Source organism: Fulmarus glacialis, unplaced genomic scaffold (genome assembly GCF_000690835.1).
Source record: "Fulmarus glacialis isolate BGI_N327 unplaced genomic scaffold, ASM69083v1 scaffold24605, whole genome shotgun sequence".
Lineage (NCBI taxonomy): Eukaryota > Metazoa > Chordata > Aves > Procellariiformes > Procellariidae > Fulmarus > Fulmarus glacialis.
In genome coordinates, this window is record NW_009212664.1 from 2,804 (window position 1) to 3,034 (window position 231).

At 60.2% G+C, this 231-nt stretch overlaps 1 protein-coding gene across 1 annotated transcript in view; it reads left to right on the plus strand.

The window, feature by feature from the left end:
• The window catches only part of LOC104076926 (GATA-binding factor 3-like), a gene marked incomplete at both ends in the record, with an annotated part of 520 nt that extends 377 nt beyond the window's left edge, over positions 1–143 (plus strand). The window contains 1 exon segment of the mRNA XM_009577957.1: positions 3–143. Coding sequence (XP_009576252.1) covers positions 3–143 — 141 coding nt within the window.
• Between the last annotated feature and the right edge of the window lie 88 nt (positions 144–231).

Consider the following 231-nt stretch of genomic DNA (forward strand, 5'->3'; position numbering starts at 1 on the left):
CTCCTCCGCCCATCCCCCCATCACTACCTCCCCCCCGTATGTCCCAGAATATGGCTCTGGACTTTTTCCCCCCAGTAGCCTCTTAGGAGGATCGCCTACCGGGTTCGGGTGTAAATCGCGACCGAAAGCACGGTCAAGCACAGGTAGGGCTTTTGGCTTCTTCATCCCCGTTGCTCAGGAGAGGAAGCTATGGGGGGAAACGGGGGGGCAAAGGGATAGGGCTGCTCCCCC